The sequence below is a fragment of the Oncorhynchus keta genome, unplaced genomic scaffold (genome assembly GCF_023373465.1).
Source record: "Oncorhynchus keta strain PuntledgeMale-10-30-2019 unplaced genomic scaffold, Oket_V2 Un_scaffold_23910_pilon_pilon, whole genome shotgun sequence".
NCBI classification, from domain to species: domain Eukaryota; kingdom Metazoa; phylum Chordata; class Actinopteri; order Salmoniformes; family Salmonidae; genus Oncorhynchus; species Oncorhynchus keta.
In genome coordinates this window covers 107,501-127,500 of record NW_026290877.1, presented here as the reverse complement: position 1 = coordinate 127,500, position 20,000 = coordinate 107,501, and the positions used below count along the sequence as shown (strand labels likewise).

Sequence of the window (20,000 nt, the reverse complement as noted above, 5' to 3'; positions counted from 1 at the left end):
GACTCAACAACCTGGCCCACTCTGTTCTGTTCTAGGCCAGGACTCAACAACCTGACCCACTCTGTTCTGTTCTAGGCCAGGACTCAACAACCTGGCCCACTCTGTTCTGTTCTAGGCCAGGACTCAACAACCTGGCCCACTCTGTTCTGTTCTAGGCCAGGACTCAACAACCTGGCCCACTCTGTTCTGTTCTAGGCCAGGACTCAACAACCTGACCCACTCTGTTCTGTTCTAGGCCAGGACTCAACAACCTGACCCACTCTGTTCTGTTCTAGGCCAGGACTCAACAACCTGACCCACTCTGTTCTGTTCTAGGCCAGGACTCAACAACCTGGCCCACTCTGTTCTGTTCTAGGCCAGGACTCAACAACCTGACCCACTCTGTTCTGTTCTAGGCCAGGACTCAACAACCTGACCCACTCTGTTCTGTTCTAGGCCAGGGCTTAATACCCTGCTCATAGAGCTACAGATAGTGTCCCTGTTCGGGTGTTCTGCTCACAGGGCCCAGATCTGACTTCACCTGGACATCCTGCTCTGCAGTGGGATGGCTAATCTTTCATATCCAGAATGAGTGCACATTGTAAAGACACAACTAACTAGACAAAAGTACAGCATTTCAGCAAAGAGGTATATTTATGTAGGTTGATATGGAGCCAGTACAGGAGGACCACCTACCTTCCCTGAGGTCTTGACCCCCTTCCAGAGGCTGAAGTAGAGAACCACGATGACCACAGCTAGACAGGATGTCAGCTGCCAACGAGGCAGACCCAGGTCAGCTATACCCTCACTGTCCTGTAGGTGGAGCACCCCACGCCTGGAACAGATCAGTTATAACAGGTTATAACAACTAATCAACTAACAGCTAGGTAACTAACAGTCCCAGGTCAGGAGAAGAAGGAGAAGAAGAAGAAGAAGAAGAAGTTCTAGGCCAAGAAGAAGAATTGGACTCAACAACCTGGAGCTGTTCTAGAAGAAGAAGAAGAAGAAGAAGAAAAGAAGAAGAAGAAGAAGAAGAAGAAGAAGAAGAAGAAGAAGAAGAAGAAGAAGAAGAAGAAGAAGAAGAAGAAGAAGAAGAAGCTCAAGAAGAAGAAAAGAAGAAGAAGAAGAAGAAGGAAGAAGAAGAAAGAAAAGAAGAAGAAGGGAAAAGAAGAAGAAGAAAAGAAGAAGAAGAAGAAAAGAAGAAGAAGAAGAAGAAGAAGAAAGAAGAAGAAGAAGAAGAACTAGAAAAGAAAAGAAGAAGAAGAAGGAAGAAGAAGAAGAAGAAGAAGAAGAAGAAGAAGAAGAAGAAGAAGAAGAAGAAGAGAAAAGAAGAAGAAGAAGAAGAAGAAGAAGAAGAAGAAGAAGGAAAAGAAGAAGAAGAAGAAAGAAGAAAGAAGAAGAAGAAGAAGAAGAAGAAGAAGAAGAAGAAGAAGAAGAAGAAGAAGAAGAAAAGAAGAAGAAGAAGAAAAGAAGAAGAAGAAGGAACAGAAGAAGAAGAAGAAGAAGAAGAAGAAGAAGAAGAAAAAGAAGAAGAAGAAGAAGAAGAAGAAGAAGAAGAAGAAGAAGAAGAAGAAGAAGAAGAAGAAGAAGAAGAAGAAGAAGAAGAAGAAGAAGAAGAAGAAGGAACAGGAAAAGAAGAAGAAGAAGAAAAGAAGAAGAAGAAAAGAAGAAGAAGAAGAAGAAGAAGAAGAAGAAAAGAAGAAGAAGAAGGAAAAGAAGAAGAAGAAGGAAAAGAAGAAGAAGAAAAGAAGAAGAAGAAGAAGAAGAAGAAGAAGAAGAAGAAGAAAGAAGAAGAAGAAGAAGAAGAAGAAGAAGAAGAAGAAGAAGAAGAAGAAGAAGAAGAAGAAGAAGAAGAAGAAGAAGAAGAAGAAGAAGAAGAAGAAGAAGAAGAAGAAGAAGAAGAAGAAGAAGAAGAAGAAGAAGAAGAAGAAGAAGAAGAAGAAGAAGAAGAAGAAGAAGAAGAAGAAGAAGAAGAAGAAGAAGAAGAAGAAGAAGAAGAAAGAAGAAGAAGAAGAAGAAGAAAAGAAGAAGAAGAAGGAAAAGAAGAAGAAGGAAAAGAAGAAGAAGAAGAAGAAGAAGAAGAGAAGGAGAGGATATCTTTGTGTCAACTGAATGGTCCTGACTCAGACGAGATGAAATTGCTCCCAGGTGGAGATAAAGATAGTGACTGCCTGTCTGTCCATGACTCCATGACAGGCCTGAATTGTCAAAACAAACCGCCTTTGCTAAAAATATGAGACACCTGTTAATCTAACAAGAACACTGGATACAGTATCTCCATGGACGACCAGGACATGAAAACATGGATACAGTATCTCCATGGACAACCAGGACATGAAGACATGGATACAGTATCTCCATGGACGACCGGGACATGAAGACATGGATACAGTATCTCCATGGACAACCAGGACATGAAGACATGGATACAGTATCTCCATGGACAACCAGGACATGAACACATGGATACAGTATCTCCATGGACGACCAGGACATGAAGACATGGATACAGTATCTCCATGGATGACTAGGACTGTAGACACATGGATCAGTATCTCCATGGACGACCAGGAGTATAGACACATGGATACAGTATCTCCATGGACGACCAGGAGTATAGACACATGGATCAGTATCTCCATGGACGACCAGGAGTATAGACACATGGATACAGTATCTCCATGGACGACCAGGAGTATAGACACATGGATACAGTATCTCCATGGACGACCAGGAGTATAGACACATGGATACAGTATCTCCATGGACGACCAGGAGTATAGACACATGGATACAGTATCTCCATGGGCGACCAGGACATGAAGACATAGATACAGTATCTCTATGGACGACCAGGAGTGTAGACACATGGATCAGTATCTCCATGGACGACCAGGAGTGTAGACACATGGATACAGTATCTCCATGGACGACCATGACATGAAGACATAGATACAGTATCTCTATGGACGACCAGGACATGAAGACATGGATACAGTATCTCCATGGACGACCAGGAGTATAGACACATGGATACAGTATCTCCAAGGACGACCAGGAGTATAGACACATGGATCAGTATCTCCATGGACGACCAGGAGTATAGACACATGGATACAGTATCTCCATGGACGACCAGGAGTATAGACACATGGACCAGGACTATGAAGGTATGGAAACACATAGACCAGGACTATGAAGGTATGGAAACACATGGACCAGGACTATGAAGGTCACATGGATGACGACACAGACCAGGACTATGACACATGGATACAGGACTATCTCCATGGACCAGACCATGACATGAAACACATAGATACAGTATCTCTATGGAAACACATAGACCAGGACATGAAGACATGGATACAGTATCTCCATGGACGACCAGGAGTATAGACACATGGATACAGTATCTCCAAGGACGACCAGGAGTATAGACACATGGATCAGTATCTCCATGGACGACCAGGAGTATAGACACATGGATACAGTATCTCCATGGACGACCAGGAGTATAGACACATGGACCAGGACTATGAAGGTATGGAAACACATAGACCAGGACTATGAAGGTATGGAAACACATAGACCAGGACTATGAAGGTATGGAAACACATAGACCAGGACTATGAAGGTATGGAAACACATAGACCAGGACTATGAAGGTATGGAAACACATAGACCAGGACTATGAAGGTATGGAAACACATAGACCAGGACTATGAAGGTATGGAAACACATAGACCAGGACTATGAAGGTATGGAAACACATAGACCAGGACTATGAAGGTATGGAAACACATAGACCAGGACTATGAAGGTATGGAAACACACAGACCAGGACTATGAAGGTATGGATACACATAGACAGTCTGGAAACACCAGGACTATGAAGACATTGATACAGTCTGGACGACCAGGACTATGAAGGTATGGAAACACATAGACCAGGACTATGAAGACATGGATACAGTCTGGACGACCAGGACTATGAAGACATGGATACAGTCTGGACGACCAGGACTATGAAGGTATGGATACAGTCTGGACAACCAGGACTATGAAGGTATGGAAACACATAGACCAGGACTATGAAGGTATGGATACACATAGACCAGGACTATGAAGGTATGGAAACAGACAGACCGGGATGTGAACTTGTCTTCTGGGTCCAGGTTTCAAATAAAGCCTGATGATATGAATGTGCACCTTTGTGTAATTGAATGCCAACGAGAGAAAAAAGGTGAAGCTGATCACTCTGAAATATGCCCATACTTGACACACGTCAGAGCAACAAATAACCTTTAAGAAAGAAGTCGACCGTCTCAGTTCAGACTCGGATCGAGAGGCGAAACGCCAGACTCACTCGAAGTACTCTGCTGCGGGGGTGGACTTGTGTGTGTCGTTGAGGGAGTTGTTGAAGGCCCAGAGGTCCGAGCAGTTGGGGCTGTTCCAGGTGTTGTTGCAGTGGACCCAGGGCAGCTCTCCGGTGAAGGAAGAGAACAGGTAGAACAGGGCCCAGGCTATAATCACGTTGTAGTAGAAGCCCACGTACAGACTGATCAGGATCACTGTGAAACCAACACCTGGGGAGAAAAGGTGAAAGGTGAAAGGTCATAGTTCAAGATCACAATGGTTTAGAATACAGGCTCGGACCATAGCAGAGGTAGACAGAAAACACAAAACAGGGGAAAAAAATATCACAATAAATAAATGACATCAACTGGAAGTATCACAAAGGCCAAAGGTCATATCTGTTCCTGGATACCTCAAATTAAACACACCTCCTATGAACCTCAACACTCTACATTCTTACATATTTTACATAAACACTTTCAGAAGTAAACTTTTTTTAAATTCTGTGTTATCCGTGTGTGTTCTAGTTCTAGTTCTAGTTCTAGTTCTAGTTCTAGTTCTAGAACACACACGGATAACACAGAATTTTTTTTTTTTAAAGCGCTTTAACATGAAAGACAACAAACAAGCCAAGCTTTCTAAAGGTTGGCCTCTGCGGTCTCCTCTCACTTCTCTTTATTTATCCCCAGATCTGCCCTTTCCGTGCGTTTAGCACCGTGTCCGCGCTCTACTGTTCACTTTCATCCTAACCTTCAAGACCAACGCGAGTCCATCTCTTTCGTTCTGATGGCGATACGATGTCCTGGCCCTTTTCCCAACGGCTCTTTTAAATCTACAAGAAGTGATATTTGTCGAGGCGGATTTCATTAGCAACACGAGTGATCATGTCGTCTTTTTGAAAACATTGATCGTTAGGAGAAAACAAACGATCAGATGTAATTGCAGCGATTCCCTGTTGAGTGACGGCAGCTATTCTCTCTGTCTCAGCTCAGGGGGCTGGGTGCATGTGAGACCGCTGATTAAAACAACAACATCCAATACTGACACTCAGTCAGGGACCTTAACATAGAGACAGATAGACCGATGGATGGATGGCTGAATGGCTGGGTGGGTGGCTGGGTGGGTGGGTGGGTGGGTGGCTGGGTGGGTGGCTGGGTGTGGGTGGCTGGGTGGGTGGCACCGTCTGGCACCATGGTGGATGGAGGGGGGTCTAGAGCACCGTCTGCAGCACCATGGTTATGATGGAGGGGGTGGGGGAGGGGGGTCCAGAGCACCGTCTGCAGCACCATGGTTATGATGGGGGGGGGTCTAGAGCACCGTCTGCAGCACCATGGTTATGATGGAGGGGGGCACCGTCTGCAGAGATGGAGGGGGGTCACACCGTCTGCAGCACCATGGTTATGATGGATGGAGGGGGTCCAGAGCACCGTCTGCAGCACCATGGTTATGATGGAGGGGGGTCTAGAGCACCGTCTGCAGCACCATGGTTATGATGGAGGGGGGTCCAGAGCACCGTCTGCAGCACCATGGTTATGATGGAGGGGGGGGGTCTAGAGCACCGTCTGCAGCACCATGGTTATGATGGAGGGGGGTCTGAGCACCGTCTGCAGCACCATGGTTATGATGGAGGGGGGTCTAGAGCACCGTCTGCAGCACCATGGTTATGATGGAGGGGGGTCAAGAGCACCGTCTGCAGCACCATGGTTATGATGGAGGGGGGGGGGCTAGAGCACCGTCTGCAGCACCATGGTTATGATGGAGGGGGGGGGGTAGAGCACCGTCTGCAGCACCATGGTTATGATGGAGGGGGGTCTAGAGCACCGTCTGCAGCACCATGGTTATGATGGAGGGGGGGGTCTAGAGCACCGTCTGCAGCACCATGGTTATGATGGAGGGGGGTCTAGAGCACCGTCTGCAGCACCATGGTTATGATGGAGGGGGGGGGGGGGTCTAGAGCACCGTCTGCAGCACCATGGTTATGATGGAGGGGAGGGTCGGGGGGTCTAGAGCACCGTCTGCAGCACCATGGTTATGATGGAGGGGGGTCTAGAGCACCGTCTGCAGCACCATGGTTATGATGGAGGGGGGGTCAAGAGCACCGCCTGCAGCACCATGGTTATGATGGAGGGGAGGGTTGGGGGGTCTAGAGCACCGTGTGCAGCACCGTGGTTATGATGGAGGGGGTCTAGAGCACCGTCTGCAGCACCATGGTTATGATGGAGGGGGGTCTAGAGCACCGTCTGCAGCACCGTGGTGATGATGGAGGGGGGGGTCTAGAGCACCGTCTGCAGCACCATGGTTATGATGGAGGGGGGGGGTCTAGAGCACCGTCTGCAGCACCATGGTTATGATGGAGGGGGGGGGTCTAGAGCACCGTCTGCAGCACCGTGGTTATGATGGAGGGGAGGGGGTCTAGAGCACCGTCTGCAGCACCATGGTTGATGATGGAGGGGTTATGGGGGGGGGTCTAGAGCACCGTCTGCAGCACCGTGGTTATGATGGAGGGGGGGGTCTAGAGCACCGTCTGCAGCACCGTGGTTATGATGGAGGGGGGGGGTCTAGAGCACCGTCTGCAGCATCATGGTTATGATGGAGGGGGTCTAGAGCACCGTCTGCAGCATCATGGTTATGATGGAGGGGGGGGTCTAGAGCACCGTCTGCAGCATCATGGTTATGATGGAGGGGGCACCGTCTGCAGCATCATGGCACCGTCTGCAGCATCATGGTTATGATGGAGGGGGGGGGGGTCTAGAGCACCGTCTGCAGCACCATGGTTATGATGGAGGGGGGGGTCTAGAGCACCGTCTGCAGCACCATGGTTATGATGGAGGGGGGGTCTAGAGCACCGTCTGCAGCACCATGGTTATGATGGAGGGGGGGGTCTAGAGCACCGTCTGCAGCACCATGGTTATGATGGAGGGGGGGTCAGAGCACCGTCTGCAGCACCATGGTTATGATGGAGGGGGGGTCTAGAGCACCGTCTGCAGCACCATGGTTATGATGGAGGGGGGTCAGAGCACCGTCTGCAGCACCAGGGTTATGATGGATGGAGGGGGTCAAGAGCACCGTCTGCAGCACCATGGTTATGATGGAGGGGGGGGTCAGAGCACCGTCTGCAGCACCATGGTTATGATGGAGGGGGGGGGGTCTAGAGCACCGTCTGCAGCACCATGGTTATGATGGAGGGGGGGGGTCCAGGCACCGTCTGCAGCACCATGGTTATGAGGAGGGGGGGGTCACACGTCTGCAGCACCATGGTTATGATGGAGGGGGGGGGGCTAGAGCACCGTCTGCAGCACCATGGTTATGATGGAGGGGGGTCTAGAGCACCGTCTGCAGCACCATGGTTATGATGGAGGGGGGGTAGAGCACCGTCTGCAGCACATGGTTATGATGGAGGGGGTCAGAGCACCGTCTGCAGCACCATGGTTATGATGATGGTTTCTAGAGCACCGTCTGCAGTGGTTATGATGGAGGGAGGGGAAGTACAGGAAGATTGCCCAAAATGGTTTATGGAGGGAAGGTCAGAGAGACTCTAAAAGCATCATGGTTATGATGGAGGGGGTCTGACTGGCGTCATGGTTATGATGGAGGGGGGTCATGGTTAGAGCACCGTCTGCAGCACCATGTTTGATGGAGGGGGGGGGTCTAGAGCATAAACAATGGCAGTTATCTTGGAAACACACACACAGACACTGTCTGCAGCACCGTACCCTTGAATGATGGGGGGGATCTTCCAGACACGCCTGCAGCCCCATGGTTATGATGGACTGTCCCAGAGCCTGCAGCACCATGGTTATGATGGAGGGGGGTCAGGCATGCCTGCTGCAGCACCATGGTTAATGGATAGGGGGGTCAGAGCACCGTCTGCAGCACCATGGTTATGATGGAGGGGGGGGTCTAGAGCACCGTCTGCAGCACCGGGTTATGATGGAGGGGGGGGGTGAGCACTGTCTGCAGCACCATGGTTATGATGGAGGAGGCCTTCATAGCACATACATAGCATATTCATGATGGACAATCATAATACTATCACAGCACCGGAGAATGAATGGATAGGGCACCAGGAACACTCCACAGATCATGGACAGAGAGACAGAGCCACAGTTTGACATGACATAGCACATTATATAATGGGGTTCTAGCACACACATAGCATATTCATAAATACATACCAGCTATCACCATGAAGAACCCAGAGGGGGCACCAGAGGCATGCCTGCTATCACCATGAAGAATAGATAGGGCACCAGGAACGCTCCTAGAGAGGACAGAGAGACAGAGGACAGGATGACATGACATAGCACATACATAATGCCTTCATAGCACATACATAGCATATTCATAACAATACATAATGCTATCACCATGAAGAATAGATAGGGCACCAGGAACGCTCCTAGAGAGGACAGAGAGACAGAGGACAGGATGACATGACATAGCACATATATAATGCCTTCATAGCACATACATAGCATATTCATAACAATACATAATGCATCACCATGAAGAACAGATAGGGCACCAGGAACGCTCATATAGAGGACAGAGAGACATAATGCTACATTAAGGCTTCATAACACATACATAGCATATTCATAACAATACATAATGCTATCACCATGAAGAATAGATAGGGCACTAGGAACGCTCCTACAGGGAATAGAGAGACACAGGACAGGATGACATGACATAGAACATACATAATGCCTTCATGACACATTCATAGCCTATCCATAGCGGCATCACCATGAAGAACAGGTAGGGCACCGGGAACGCTCATATAGAGGACAGAGAGAGTACCTACACAATGGCTTTATAACACAGTCATAACCTATACATAAGCAATTCACAAGCATGTACGCTCCTATACGGTAACAGAGATTTAAGGGCTTCATAACACAGGCATAGCCATACTTAGAGCATTCATAGTAACAGGAAGGGCACCAGGAAAGCTCCTATACGACAACAGAGATATAAGGGCTTCATAACACAGGCATAACCATACTTAGAGCATTCATAGTAACAGGAAGGGCACCAGGAACGCTCCTATACGACAACAGAGATATAAGGGCTTCATAACACAGGCATAGCCATACTTAGAGCATTCATAGTAACAGGAAGGGCACCAGGCACGCTCCTATACGACAACAGAGATATAAGGGCTTCATAACACAGGCATAACCATACTTAGAGCATTCATAGTAACAGGAAGGGCACCAGGAAGGCTGATTTTGGCGGCAGAGAGACAGGACAGGATGAATGACATAGTCTTGCCCGGCCGTCCTTTCCTTTCTGATCTAGTTGAGCCTGAGAGTCTGAGGCTAGACATGACAATACATGACAATAATGGTAGAGACATCTCATATAAAGGGAACCTACATAAGGGCTTCATTAAACATTCATTACCATGCATAGCACATTCATTACCATGCATAGTACATTCATAACCATGCATAGCACATTCATAACCATGCATAGCACATTCATAACCATGCATAGCACATTCATAACCACGCATAGCACATTCATTACCATGCATAGCACATTCATAACCATGCATAGCACATTCATAACCACGCATAGCACATTCATTACCATGCATAGCACATTCATAACCATGCATAGCACATTCATTATCATGCATAGCACATTCATTACCATGCATAGCACATTCATTACCATGCATAGCACATTCATAACCATGCATAGCACATTCATAACCATGCATAGCACATTCATTACCATGCATAGCACATTCATTACCATGCATAGCACATTCATAACCATGCATAGCACATTCATTACCATGCATAGCACATTCATTACCATGCATAGCACATTCATTACCATGCATAGCACATTCATTACCATGCATAGCACATTCATAACCATGCATAGCATTCATAACCATGCATAGCACATTCATAACCATGCATAGCACATTCATTACCATGCATAGCACATTCATTACCATGCATAGCACATTCATAACCATGCATAGCACATTCATAACCATGCATAGCACATTCATAACCATGCATAGCACATTCATTACCATGCATAGCACATTCATTACCATGCATAGCACATTCATTACCATGCATAGCACATTCATAACCATGCATAGCACATTCATAACCATGCATAGCACATTCATAACCATGCATAGCACATTCATTACCATGCATAGCACATTCATTACCATGCATAGCACATTCATTACCATGCATAGCACATTCATAACCATGCATAGCACATTCATAACCATGCATAGCACATTCATAACCATGCATAGCACATTCATAACCATGCATAGCACATTCATAACCATGCATAGCACATTCATAACCATGCATAGCACATTCATTACCATGCATAGCACATTCATAACCATGCATAGCACATTCATAACCATACATAGCACATTCATAACCATGCATAGCACATTCATAACCATGCATAGCACATTCATTACCATGCATAGCACATTCATAACCATGCATAGCACATTCATTACCATGCATAGCACATTCATAACCATGCATTCATAACCATGCATAGCACATTCATTACCATGCGTGATGAAATGCATAGAACATTCATAACCATGCATAAATTCATTCCATGCAAAATAATTAAAATGCATAGAATTCAAACCATGCATAGCACATATTTCACCATGCATAGCATTCATAACCATGCATAGTTATTTCATAGCACATTCATAACCATGCATAGCACATTCATTACCATGCATAGCACATTCATAACCATGCATAGCACATTCATTACCATGCGTGATGAAATTGAATTGAAATTGAATCGAACCGGAAAACATTCTGCAAAATAATTAAAATGGGAAGAACAAAATGCTATAAGGTTATTTCACCAACTCAGTTAACATTCTAACTGTAGAAGGTGTAACTAATTGCTATAAGGTTATTTCACCAACTCAGTTAACATTCTAACTGTAGAAGGTGTAACTAATTGCTATAAGGTTATTTCACCAACTCAGTTAACATTCTAACTGTAGAAGGTGTAACTAATTGCTATAAGGTTATTTCACCAACTCAGTTAACATTCTAACTGTAGAAGGTGTAACTAATTGCTATAAGGTTATTTCACCAACTCAGTTAACATTCTAACTGTAGAAGGTGTAACTAATTGTTGTAGATAATCAGCAGTTTGATCAGCCGAGGAGATTCTCTTTTATCTTTAAAGGGTAAGGCCTCACACTCACCCCATCATCCCTCCCGCCTGCTCAAACACACATAGATAAGGATTCATATCTCTCTCTCTCTCTCTCTCTTCCTTCCTCTCACTCACTCACTCACTCACTCACTCTTTCTCTCTCTCTCTCTCACTCACTCACTCACTCACTCACTCACTCACTCACTCACTCACTCACTCACTCACTCACTCACTCACTCACTCACTCACTCACTCTCTCTCTCTCTCTCTCTCTCTCTCTCTCTCTCTCTCTCTCTCTCTCTCTCTTTCTCCCTCCCTCCTTCTCACCTCCTCTGTTCTTATAGCAGAGATAGGGGAACCTCCACACACTCCCTCCTTCTCACCTCCTCTGTTCTTATAGCAGAGATAGGGGAACCTCCACACACTCCCTCCCTCCCTCCTTCTCACCTCCTCCGTTCTTATAGCAGAGATAGGGGAACCTCCACTCCCTCCCTCCCTCCCTCCTTCTCACCTCCTCCGTTCTTATAGCAGAGATAGGGGAACCTCCACACGTTGGCCAGGTCCACAGCGAACCCTATCACCGACAGGAGAAAGTCGATCTTCTTCCCCCAGGTCTCCCTCTCTTCTCCGGGGACAGGGGTGTGTCCGTGACTGGGGCCCAGAGCAAGGCCGTGGCCGTGGGGGTGCCCAGCGGGGCTGACCAACGTGGAGGTGGTGAACTGGACGCCGTTGTGCTCCTTCACCAGAATCAGCTCCACCTAATATATCAGAACAGATGTCATGTAGCTCTGTCACTGTTACCTACAACCACTCCACCTAATATATCAGACTCTATGTCATGTAGCTCTGTCACTGTTACCTACAACCACTCCACCTAATATATCAGACTCTATGTCATGTAGCTCTGTCACTGTTACCTACAACCACTCCACCTAATATATCAGACTCTATGTCATGTAGCTCTGTCACTGTTACCTACAACCACTCCACCTAATATATCAGACTCTATGTCATGTAGCTCTGTCACTGTTACCTACAACCACTCCACCTAATATATCAGACTCTATGTCATGTAGCTCTGTCACTGTTACCTACAACCACTCCACCTAATATATCAGACTCTATGTCATGTAGCTCTGTCACTGTTACCTACAACCACTCCACCTAATATATCAGACTCTATGTCATGTAGCTCTGTCACTGTTACCTACAACCACTCAGACTCACCTAATATATCAGACTCTATCAGACTCTATGTCATGTAGCTCTGTCACTGTTACCTACAACCACTCCACCTAATATATCAGACTCTATGTCATGTAGCTCTGTCACTGTTACCTACAACCACTCCACCTAATATATCAGACTCTATGTCATGTAGCTCTGTCACTGTTACCTACAACCACTCCACCTAATATATCAGACTCTATGTCATGTAGCTCTGTCACTGTTACCTACAACCACTCCACCTAATATATCAGACTCTATGTCATGTCTAGCTGTAGCTCTGTCACTGTTACCTACAACCACTCCACCTAATATATCATGTAGCTCTGTCACTGTTACCTACAACCACTCCACCTAATATGTCATGTAGCTCTGTCACTGTTACCTACAACCACTCCACCTAATATATCAGACTCTATGTCATGTAGCTCTGTCACTGTTACCTACAACCACTCCACCTAATATATCAGACTCTATGTCATGTAGCTCTGTCACTGTTACCTACAACCACTCCACCTAATATATCAGACTCTATGTCATGTAGCTCTGTCACTGTTACCTACAACCACTCCACCTAATATATCAGACTCTATGTCATGTAGCTCTGTCACTGTTACCTACAACCACTCCACCTAATATATCAGACTCTATGTCATGTAGCTCTGTCACTGTTACCTACAACCACTCCACCTAATATATCAGACTCTATGTCATGTAGCTCTGTCACTGTTACCTACAACCACTCCACCTAATATATCAGACTCTATGTCATGTCTGTCACTGTAGCTCTGTCACTCTGTCACTGTTACCTACAACCACTCCACCTAATATATCAGACTCTATGTCATGTAGCTCTGTCACTGTTACCTACAACCACTCCACCTAATATATCAGACTCTATGTCTATGTCATGTAGCTCTGTCACTGTTACCTACAACCACTCCACCTAATATATCAGACTCTATGTCATGTAGCTCTGTCACTGTTACCTACAACCACTCCACCTAATATATCAGACTCTATGTCATGTAGCTCTGTCACTGTTACCTACAACCACTCCACCTAATATATCAGACTCTATGTCATGTCAGCTCTGTCACTGTTACCTACAACCACTCCACCTAATATATCAGACTCTATGTCATGTAGCTGTCACTGTTACCTACAACCACTCCACCTAATATATCAGACTCTATGTCATGTAGCTCTGTCACTGTTACCTACAACCACTCCACCTAATATATCAGACTCTATGTCATGTAGCTCTGTCACTGTTACCTACAACCACTCCACCTAATATATCAGACTCTATGTCATGTAGCTCTGTCACTGTTACCTACAACCACTCCACCTAATATATCAGACTCTATGTCATGTAGCTCTGTCACTGTTACCTACAACCACTCCACCTAATATATCAGACTCTATGTCATGTAGCTCTGTCACTGTTACCACCTAAATATATCAGACTCTATGTCATGTAGCTCTGTCACTGTTACCTACAACCACTCCACCTAATATATCAGACTCTATGTCATGTAGCTCTGTCACTGTTACCTACAACCACTCCACCTAATATATCAGACTCACATGTAGCTCTGTCACTGTTACCTACAACCACTCCACTCTATGTCATGTAGCTCTGTCACTGTTACCTACAACCACTCCACCTAATATATCAGACTCTATGTCATGTAGCTCTGTCACTGTTACCTACAACCACTCCACCTAATATATCAGACTCTATGTCATGTAGCTCTGTCACTGTTACCTACAACCACTCCACCTAATATATCAGAATATACAGTATGTCATGTAGCTCTGTCACTGTTACCTACAACCACTCCACCTAATATATCAGAATATACAGTATGTCATGTAGCTCTGTCACTGTTACCTACAACCACTCCACCTAATATATCAGACTCAGTATGTCATGTAGCTCTGTCACTGTTACCTACAACCACTCCACCTAATATATCAGACTCTATGTCATGTAGCTCTGTCACTGTTACCTACAACCACTCCACCTAATATATCAGACTCTATGTCATGTAGCTCTGTCACTGTTACCTACAACCACTCCACCAGACTCTATGTCATGTAGCTCTGTCACTATATCAGACAACCACTCCACCTAATATATCAGACTCTATGTCATGTAGCTCTGTCACTGTTACCTACAACCACTCCACCTAATATATCAGACTCTATGTCATGTAGCTCTGTCACTGTTACCTACAACCACTCCACCTAATATATCAGACTCTATGTCATGTAGCTCTGTCACTGTTACCTACAACCACTCCACCTAATATATCAGACTCTATGTCATGTAGCTCTGTCACTGTTACCTACAACCACTCCACCTAATATATCAGACTCTATGTCATGTAGCTCTGTCACTGTCATCTACAACCACTTACCATGCCAGGAATATACAGTATGTCATGTAGCTCTGTCACTGTTACCTATAACCACTCCACCTAATATATCAGACTCTATGTCATGTAGCTCTGTCATGTAGCTCTGTCACTGTCAGACTACAACTCTGTCACTGTTACCTACAACCATACCTAATATATCAGACTCTATGTCATGTAGCTCTGTCACTGTTACCTACAACCACTCCACCTAATATATCAGACTCTATGTCATGTAGCTCTGTCACTGTTACCTACAACCACTCCACCTAATATATCAGACTCACTATGTCATGTCAGCTCTGTCACTGTTACCTACAAACCACTCCACCTAATATATCAGACTCTATGTCATGTAGCTCTGTCACTGTTACCTACAACCACTTCACCTAATATATCAGACTCTATGTCATGTAGCTCTGTCACTGTCATCTAATATATCAACCACATGTACCACTGCCTAGGAATATAATATATCAGACTATGTCATGTAGCTATGTCACTGTATATCAGATCTATAAACCACCTTATATCCACTGTCATGGCTCTGTCAATATACAGACTCTATGTCATATGTCACTGTTACCTACAACCACTCCACCTAATATATCAGACTCTATGTCATGTAGCTATGTCACTGTCATCTACAACCACTTACCGTGCCAGGAATATACAGTATGTCATGTAGCTATGTCACTGTCATCTACAACCACTTACCATGCCAGGAATATACAGTATGTCATGTAGCTCTGTCACTGTCATCTATAACCACTTACCGTGCCAGGAATATACAGTATGTCATGTAGCTATGTCACTGTCATCTATAACCACTTACCATGCCAGGAATATACAGTATGTCATGTAGCTCTGTCACTGTCATCTATAACCACTTACCATGCCAGGAATATACAGTATGTCATGTAGCTATGTCACTGTCATCTATAACCACTTACCGTGCCAGGAATATACAGTATGTCATGTAGCTATGTCACTGTCATCTATGTCACTGTCATCCACCTAATATAAGTATGTCATGTAGCTATGTCACTGTCATCTATAACCACTTACCGTGCCAGGAATATACAGTATGTCATGTAGCTATGTCACTGTCATCTATAACCACTTACCGTGCCAGGAATATACAGTATGTCATGTAGCTATGTCACTGTCATCTATAACCACTTACCGTGCCAGGAATATACAGTATGTCATGTAGCTATGTCACTGTCATCTATAACCACTTACCATGCCAGGAATATACAGTATGTCATGTAGCTATGTCACTGTTACCTATGTCACCTAATATATCAGACTCTATGTCATCTATAACCTACTTACCACTGCCAGGAATATACAGTATGTCATGTAGCTATGTCACTGTCATCTATAACCAGACTTATGTCCGTGCCAGGAATATACAGTATGTCATGTCATGTCACTGTTATCTATAACCACTATGTCACTGTTGGGGGCCCATCTATAACCACTTACCATGCCAGGAATATACAGTATGTCATGTAGCTATGTCACTGTCATCTATAACCACTTACCATGCCAGGAATATACAGTATGTCATGTAGCTCTGTCACTGTCATCTATAACCACCCCTATGACCAGGAATATACATGTCATGGGACCACTATGACCACTATATACAGGGAATATCCATGTGGACCCTCCTATGACCACTATATACTGTAGGGAATAGGGCTCATGTGGACCCTCCTATGACCACTATATACTGTAGGGAATAGGACTCATGTGGACCCTCCTATGACCACTATATACTGTAGGGAATAGGGCTCCATGTGGACCCTCCTATGACCACTATATACTGTAGGGAATAGGGCTCCATGTGTGGACCCTCCTATGACCACTATATACTGTAGGGAATAGGGCTCCATGTGGACCCTCCTATGACCACTATATACTGTAGGGAATAGGGCTCCATGTGGACCCTCCTATGACCACTATATACTGTAGGGAATAGGGCTCCATGTGGACCCTCCTATGACCACTATATACTGTAGGGAATAGGGCTCCATGGGACCCTCCTATGACCACTATATACTGTAGGGAATAGGGCTCCATGTGGACCCTCCTATGACCACTATATACTGTAGGGAATAGGGCTCCATGTGGACCCTCCTATGACCACTATATACTGTAGGGAATAGGGCTCCATGTGGACCCTCCTATGACCACTATATACTGTAGGGAATAGGGCTCCATGTGGACCCTCCTATGACCACTATATACTGTAGGGAATAGGGCTCCATGTGGACCCTCCTATGACCACTATATACTGTAGGGAATAGGGCTCCATGTGGACCCTCCTATGACCACTATATACTGTACCACTATATAATAGGGGGCTCCGTGTGGACCCTCCTATGACCACTATATACTGTAGGGAATAGGGCTCCATGTGGACCCTCCTATGACCACTATATACTGTAGGGAATAGGGCTCCGTGTGGACCCTCCTATGACCACTATATACTGTATACTGTAGGGAATAGGGCTCCGTGTGGACCCTCCTATGACCACTATATACTGTATACTGTAGGGAATAGGGCTCCGTGTGGACCCTCCTATGACCACTATATACTGTAGGGAATAGGGCTCCGTGTGGACCCTCCTATGACCACTATATACTGTAGGGAATAGGGCTCCATGTGGACCCTCCTATGACCACTATATACTGTAGGGAATAGGGCTCCATGTGGACCCTCCTATGACCACTATATACTGTAGGGAATAGGGCTCCATGTGGACCCTCCTATGACCACTATATACTGTAGGGAATAGGGCTCCGTGTGGACCCTCCTATGACCACTATATACTGTATACTGTAGGGAATAGGGCTCCATGTGGACCCTCCTATGACCACTATATACTGTAGGGAATAGGGCTCCATGTGGACCCTCCTATGACCACTATATACTGTAGGGAATAGGGCTCCATGTGGACCCTCCTATGACCACTATATACTGTAGGGAATAGGGCTCCGTGTGGACCCTCCTATGACCACTATATACTGTAGGGAATAGGGCTCCATGTGGACCCTCCTATGACCACTATATACTGTAGGGAATAGGGCTCCGTGTGGACCCTCCTATGACCACTATATACTGTAGGGAATAGGGCTCCATGTGGACCCTCCTATGACCACTATATACTGTAGGGAATAGGGCTCCATGTGGACCCTCCTATGACCACTATATACTGTATACTGTAGGGAATAGGGCTCCATGTGGACCCTCCTATGACCACTATATACTGTAGGGAATAGGGCTCCATGTGGACCCTCCTATGACCACTATATACTGTAGGGAATAGGGCTCCATGTGGACCCTCCTATGACCACTATATACTGTAGGGAATAGGGCTCCATGTGGACCCTCCTATGACCACTATATACTGTAGGGAATAGGGCTCCATGTGGACCCTCCTATGACCACTATATACTGTAGGGAATAGGGCTCCGTGTGGACCCTCCTATGACCACTATATACTGTAGGGAATAGGGCTCCATGTGGACCCTCCTATGACCACTATATACTGTAGGGAATAGGGCTCCATGTGGACCCTCCTATGACCACTATATACTGTAGGGAATAGGGCTCCGTGTGGACCCTCCTATGACCACTATATACTGTAGGGAATAGGGCTCCGTGTGGACCCTCCTATGACCACTATATACTGTAGGGAATAGGGCTCCATGTGGACCCTCCTATGACCACTATATACTGTAGGGAATAGGGCTCCGTGTGGACCCTCCTATGACCACTATATACTGTAGGGAATAGGGCTCCGTGTGGACCCTCCTATGACCACTATATACTGTATACTGTAGGTAATAGGGCTCTGTGTGGGATATAGCCTCTGTCTCCCACCTCCTTGGGGCCCATGGTGTTGGAGGGAGAGGGGGCGGAGGAAGGCTGCTTGGCCGAGGCGGGTGCCACCACCGAACACATCTGACCCACTGGCGATCTGGCTTTCATCACGGGCTGCTCCATGGCTGCAGAGGGACTCAGCTACGGACACAGACAGACCTTAGACACGCCTAGGAGGGGAACCCCGAGATACATTACAGATATACAACCAGCCTCAGTCTCAATCCTACACCTTATAGGAGAGAGAGGGAGGTGGTCTGAGTTCAGCACAACGTTGCAAAGTGCTTTGAAACGTGTTGCAACAGAATGTGAAAAATACTTGTTTCTTATTGGCCCAGTACAGGTAGTCCCTCCCCATCCAGCCACGTTGTGAGCCTACTGAACACGCACCCTGTTTCTTATTGGCCCAGTACAGGTAGTCCCTCCCCATCCAGCCACGTTGTGAGCCTACTGAACACGCACCCTGTTTCTTATTGGCCCAGTACAGGTAGTCCCTCCCCATCCAGCCACGTTGTGAGCCTACTGAACACGCACCCTGTTTCTTATTGGCCCAGTACAGGTAGTCCCTCCCCATCCAGCCACATTGTGAGCCTACTGAACACGCCCCTGTTTCTTATTGGCCCAGTACAGGTAGTCCCTCCCCATCCAGCCACGTTGTGAGCCTACTGAACACGCCCCTGTTTCTTACTGGCCCAGTACAGGTAGTCCCTCCCCATCCAGCCACGTTGTGAGCCTACTGAACACGCCCCTGTTTCTTATTGGCCCAGTACAGGTAGTCCCTCCCCATCCAGCCACGTTGTGAGCCTACTGAACACGCACCCTGTTTCTTATTGGCCCAGTACAGGTAGTCCCTCCCCATCCAGCCACATTGTGAGCCTACTGAACACGCCCCTGTTTCTTATTGGCCCAGTACAGGTAGT

The 20,000-nt window shown here is 46.1% G+C and overlaps 1 protein-coding gene across 1 annotated transcript in view; it reads right to left on the bottom strand.

Moving 5' to 3' along the window:
• Nucleotides 1-20,000, bottom strand: part of slc6a3 (solute carrier family 6 member 3) — a 42,063-nt gene that overhangs the window by 20,984 nt on the left and 1,079 nt on the right. The window contains exons 2-6 of the mRNA XM_052515362.1: nt 19,081-19,221; nt 12,044-12,290; nt 8,534-8,599; nt 4,349-4,568; nt 676-814 (exon numbers count right to left, since the gene is read on the bottom strand). Coding sequence (XP_052371322.1) covers nt 676-814; nt 4,349-4,568; nt 8,534-8,599; nt 12,044-12,290; nt 19,081-19,203 — 795 coding nt within the window. The 5' untranslated portion in view covers nt 19,204-19,221. The remainder of the gene's footprint in view (nt 1-675; nt 815-4,348; nt 4,569-8,533; nt 8,600-12,043; nt 12,291-19,080; nt 19,222-20,000) is intronic.